General features: G+C 53.2%; 2 protein-coding genes across 2 annotated transcripts; one reads left to right on the forward strand and one right to left on the reverse strand.

Annotated features, from left to right (window-relative positions):
* Window positions 1–39: 39 nt before the first annotated feature.
* PHACADRAFT_197375 (uncharacterized protein) lies at window positions 40–1,561 on the forward strand (the record flags this gene model as incomplete). The annotated part of the gene is made up of 2 exons (XM_007397594.1): window positions 40–147; window positions 692–1,561. The coding sequence occupies 2 exons, from the start codon at window positions 40–42 to the stop codon at window positions 1,559–1,561; spliced, it is 978 nt and encodes a 325-aa protein (XP_007397656.1).
* Window positions 1,562–1,588: 27 nt separating this feature from the next.
* On the reverse strand, window positions 1,589–4,509 carry PHACADRAFT_210705 (uncharacterized protein). Its single transcript, XM_007397595.1, has 19 exons — window positions 4,044–4,509; window positions 3,968–3,988; window positions 3,646–3,884; window positions 3,538–3,594; window positions 3,458–3,478; window positions 3,333–3,403; window positions 3,202–3,283; window positions 2,999–3,145; window positions 2,871–2,933; window positions 2,764–2,810; window positions 2,697–2,714; window positions 2,616–2,648; window positions 2,550–2,561; window positions 2,476–2,500; window positions 2,409–2,422; window positions 2,276–2,356; window positions 2,110–2,190; window positions 1,893–2,015; window positions 1,589–1,831 (listed from the first exon to the last, which is right to left on the reverse strand). Exons 1-19 carry the CDS (start codon window positions 4,121–4,123, stop codon window positions 1,805–1,807), a joined length of 1,242 nt encoding a protein of 413 aa, XP_007397657.1. The 5' UTR covers window positions 4,124–4,509; the 3' UTR covers window positions 1,589–1,804.
* Between the last annotated feature and the right edge of the window lie 596 nt (window positions 4,510–5,105).

A 5,105-nucleotide genomic window follows, 5' to 3' on the forward strand; every position in this document is an offset into this window, starting at 1 on the left:
CCGGCGCAAAGTCACAAGATTGTCGGAACCGGCATCGCAATGCGTGCCCCTCACGGGACTTACGCGCGGATTGCACCGCGAAGTGGATTAGCGGTAAAAGGAATTGATATTGGCGCTGGAGTTGTCGACCGTGATTATACCGGAGAAGTACGCGTGGTAATGATTAACACCACCAATCAATCATTCCAAGTACACACCGGTGATCGAATCGCTCAAGTAATCCTGGAGCGTATTGCGTCATGCGGTATCAAGGAGGTTTCAAACTTGTCGGAAACTCAACGTGGAATGGGAGGCTTTGGCTCTACCGGTAAATAATCGTGAGGACACGATTCTAAAAGGGGGGGTAATGTCATGAATATTACATACTCCGGATGGTTCTCCCGGATTCCATAGTATTCTTTCACTTTCTAAACACCTCCGTATATTTGTAGTATAATCTAGGTATTGAGTCTGACATGTATATAAGGGGCCTGTACTGCTCAATAACAAGCCAGACTTGAGCTGGTCTTTACTCACCCACTTTCCTCTCGTCTGTCTCCTCAGTCTTGTCGTAGCCCAGTCCAGTTGGATTGTAGGTTGCTGACAGCACCGATGGCTACACTCTGGACGTAAGTTGAATTTCGGCCTACTATAGGACATTTCGGCCTGCTTGGCGCGCAATAGCTGACCACCAGCGATGACTTCTTCATAGAAACTACGCAAGGATGGATATGGAAATACCGTGAACGACTCTTATCCCTCCTGGAAAATTCGCTCTATCGTTCGCTGGGACCCGACAGAAGAGCTCGATAAGTACTTGCCGACCTTGCGCCAAGCGTTCAACCCTCCTGCTGATCGCAAGGATCTTCACCCGCTGAACGAGTACCGTCCGACTGCGTACCGTCTCCCATACGGACATGAAGTCACTTTGGCGGCCCGACTCGAGAACAGCATCTTGCTCGATCTCGACCGTGCTCTACGAGAGATGGCTAGAGCAGGGCACTTCCCGCAGACACATGTGCCTGTGTGCACTGACGTTGGGGCCAACGGCTTCTGTCGTCCGTCGACGAAGCTCAAGGCCGCCGGTAAGAAGTTTGAGTCCGATCGCTGCGCCAAGGAGCTGGACAAGCAGGACGACCTCACCTGTGTCAACCGCTGCCCTGGAGACATCAAATGCGCATACAAGTTCCAGGGTTCGTGGTGGGACTATCAGAACGAGCGCGATGTTGGCTACAAGTCTCTTTGGGAGGAGTATCGGAACGTCGTCGCGCAGATCAGACACTACATGGTTGATGTTGGGCATAGAGACCCTAAGGAAAAAGAAGCTGAGCGTAGCGGTGGGAAGGTCGAGGTTCCTTATTTCGGCGCGAGGTACGGTTACATCCTGACCGAGCAAGAAGTCGTCCTCATCAAGCGCGTCCAAGACACCCAAGGTTTTAATACGCTTCACGCCACTGACGGCATTCCTCTGCGCACCGTTCGGGGACAGCGCATGAACGGTATGGTCGCGCTTCTGTTTATTCACCTACTTGCTGCGTCCATTCATGAGTGGTGGATAGAGAACGGTAGGAATGACCATTAATATTGAGCAGGAGAGATTTTTTGATCTTTGTGCGCTGCTTCTGGAAACATTATTGTTGTGTTGTACATATATGCTCAAAACTCGGTCATCGTGTCTCACGAACTACAGACACAGTATATTATATGCGTCTCGATCACAGGAAGATACAGACGTGAGGCTTGCTACACAACGAAAATAACACAAAGCAGTAAATGCGCCCTTTGAACAGACGAGTCATAACGGTAATCCCAAGGCACCTGCCTCTTATAAAATAAATTGCAAGTTCGTGTTCTGTGTATACGATCAGTGCCGTTCTAGCCCTCGGATTGTAGCATATAGAGAAGTAACTCACGATCTCGTGCGAGCTCGACAGCTGTGGCGTCTGGTTGTACTTGTTTTTGAGGATCGCGCGGACCGAGATGAGGAGCTCCCGGTACGTCTGCTTCGGGTTCTCGCGGAATGACTTCATGAAGGCCTGTGTATGTTGCGCGGAGTCATGTCAGCAAGGGCGTAGTCGTAGTGTGGCAGGGGGTTGGAAGAAGGAACGGGAGAATGGGGAATGGACGTACGTAGGACATTGCGCCTGCAGCAGCGCCGCCCTCCCAGGTATCGGCACTCGACTGCGAGTCTGTGCAGCCGCTGAAGGAGATCTGCGTGTCCAAACATCGACAGTATCGCACATGAGACAACAGATGACAGTCAGCGCGGAAGAAAGAAGACAGAAGTGGGACGTACGACGTCAGCACTAGATGCCTTCGCGGCGAGGTGCGCTGGCGTGATGCCGCGCTGACTCTTCAGGTGGCCATTACTGTGGTACTGTACGCGATATCGGTCAGCCAGGGAATGGGACGGCGGCGCAGAGACGTACCATGAATGGCAGGTCTGTCGTTGCGCGGTGAACATGAGCTGCGACACGATAGGGAAGAAGAGCTTACCGAGTGCGGTACCAGAGTGGCAAGACTACGGGTCAGTGGTCAGAAAGCATGGTGTGGGAGAGGGGGAGACACACGTCAAAGAGGGCCTAGGCACGAGGTCTGTCAGGAAATACGCAGGAATACATCGCAGGGACGCTTACCGTCAGGCGGCAGCCAGTAGGTAGCGGCTTGACCTGTGCACTGTCAGTGTGGAGATCCAGTCCGTCTAGCAGGATGCTCACCATAATGTCATGCATGAGCTAGGATGTGTAAGCATTCAATTAACATGCACAATGGAGAATGACATACATCATCGACGATGATCCCAGACTTGCGGAAATCAACAGGCAGAATGACTACGCATAACAGCTCATCATCAGTCTCCGTAGAACCACGAAAGCAAGGGTTGCACATACCTTCGTCGTACCCATCAAGTTCATCTCCATCGCGGTCCTTGACCTGCGAGCCGTGTCCCGAGTCTGCCAAGGTCACAAGCGCTCAGCCCGCACTCAAAGGATATCAAAAGGAAGCGGGCGAAACACACAATGGAAGAAGAGCGAATCGTGCTTGTGCGCACTCCGCACGAGCCACTTCATCCCGTCGATCATGTTCTGACGCGTTGGAAGTTGGCGCGGGTTCGTGGCGTCGTCGGTGAGGAGAACAATGTCTTCGGCCTTGTACCCGCAATGGCCTGTAACATCGCAAGCATCAGCCGTGCCAGTGCAGCGTCCATGCGCAGGGGCGTACGGATGAGGAAGCTCCGGACATTCTTTGCGTCATTGATGCACCCGCTGAGCTGCTCTTTCATGCCGATGTAGTTGACGCCGATCTACAAATGGTGTCAGCACCGAGCAAGAACGGAGAGCATGGATGCGTACGCAGAGCGCTTTCTTGCGGCCCGTGCACTTGGAATACTCGAAGTGTAGCGAGGGCGTCTCGATGTGCGCGTCTGCCCAGCGCTGGTAAGATCCGTGTGGCCGCAGAGCTGAGTAGTGGGACTTACAGTGCTGATTTTGCAGAGAGGCTGCGGACTCTTATATTTAGTAAAACTGAGCATTCCTGGAATGGTTTCTCAGCACTGACCACGGTGTTGAGGATGACTCGCGTGCTCGCGTCTATGCGCTTGAGGCTGCTGAACCACTGAATGAAATCATCAGCCAAAGCTCTGCACGCGGGTGGCTGGTAACTTACCTTGCACCTGCGGCCGAGTTGGGTAGTGTGAATGATGGTGCGTGCGGTGTACATGTCCAGAGTACCCGCTGCGAGGAGAGTACTCCACGCGGATCTCCATCAGAGACCGCGGCACGCCTCCAGGAGAGAACGAGCTCGGAGCAGCTTGTGGCATTCCATGCAGGCTCGGGCTGCTGGATACATGCGACGAGGTGTAGGACGGTGTCTGTTGAACCAGTGGCACGAATGGGGACGCATCACTGTAACTTGCATCGTATGAGCACGGAATTTAGCTTAGGTCCGAACGAAGGGCGAGGGAATGAGAACGAGCGTAAATACGTACGCAAGAGGGTAAGGACTTTGTCTGGAAATCAAGTTATGGCAGCTTGATCAAGGGTTAAAGTTGATCCTGAGCTCACTGCGGCGAGTACTCTACCGAGCGCGGCCGCTGCTCGGGCTGCCCGGGAGTATAGGTGTGGTCTCCAAAATCCCACATCATCTTGGGCGAGATACAAGGAGGTAGTTTGAATGAAAGATGCAGAAAATGTGCGGCGGGGATGGGCGGTCGGTGTCTCGGAAGCTGAGTCAGGGTCGTGCGAGGGCCCGCGACCGACCTAGGACGGAGGTCAGGCTGATATGGACAGCTCTGGCGCCGTGACGACCGCCGAGGACAGATGCTATACGACCGCGCTACGCCTCACGGGGCCAGCTTGACGGGAGTGGCAGGCTTTCTTAGGTGCGGCGGCAAACGCCCGGAGACCGTAGAAGCTTGGCTACTTCCTAGATCATCGTGGTTATATTGGTAAGTAGTTCCTATTGATATCTCGATGTTCAACATTCAATCCTTTAGCCAATGCGTGCGAAGGCTAATTTGGCCTTACGACCTCGAGGACAACGTACGAGAAAAGTAAGTGTTCACCAGAGCGGTGCAAGGCGCGGCGCCGACGCCAACCCCCTTGGTAGTCTCGTCCCCAGCCATTCTAGCGCGCCCGGACTTCGCCGGTCGGAGACTGCGTCGGACATCAATGGTGATGTGCAGTCTCTCGCTAGAATGTCTGGTCCACTTGGATCATCCGGGGGGGCCTCATCTGCACGTGATCGAAGCGCCTATCCCGGAAAGCTATTACTCGCCCTTGCATACGTCTATCACTCGCCCATTCCAACGCAAAATACATTTCGTTTTTTATACCCACTATGTCTGTTCCTATTCCTGATGAAAATGACCTGGATACCGGCGACAACGAGCTATATGAGGACGAAATTGAGCAAGAATACACCACTGAAAGCACACCCGACATTCCCTGCACACGACAGACAAGGTCGTCTCGTGAATTTCTAAAATCTCGAGACCCTTCGTTAATTGCGGAATCATGCCGCGAAATCCTCGACTTTATGACAAGCAAGGGTTTCAACCTCCCAACCTTTTTGTACTACATGTCTTGGACTGACCAAGCAGTCCTCGAAGATCCAGTTTGCCGGTA

This window comes from Phanerochaete carnosa (assembly GCF_000300595.1).
Source record: "Phanerochaete carnosa HHB-10118-sp unplaced genomic scaffold PHACAscaffold_7, whole genome shotgun sequence".
NCBI classification, from domain to species: domain Eukaryota; kingdom Fungi; phylum Basidiomycota; class Agaricomycetes; order Polyporales; family Phanerochaetaceae; genus Phanerochaete; species Phanerochaete carnosa.

Excerpts from the sequence above, each read along its gene's own strand:
- PHACADRAFT_210705 (XM_007397595.1), bottom strand. The coding sequence starts at position 4,123 with ATGATGTGGGATTTTGGAGACCACACCTATACTCCCGGGCAGCCCGAG. Across the intron at positions 3,885-3,967 it reads CAAAGTCCTTACCCTCTTGC|TGATGCGTCCCCATTCGTGC; the intron begins GTACGTATTTAC and ends TGCAAGTTACAG. Across the intron at positions 1,832-1,892 it reads TGTCGAGCTCGCACGAGATC|AACACGAACTTGCAATTTAT; the intron begins GTGAGTTACTTC and ends TCGTATACACAG.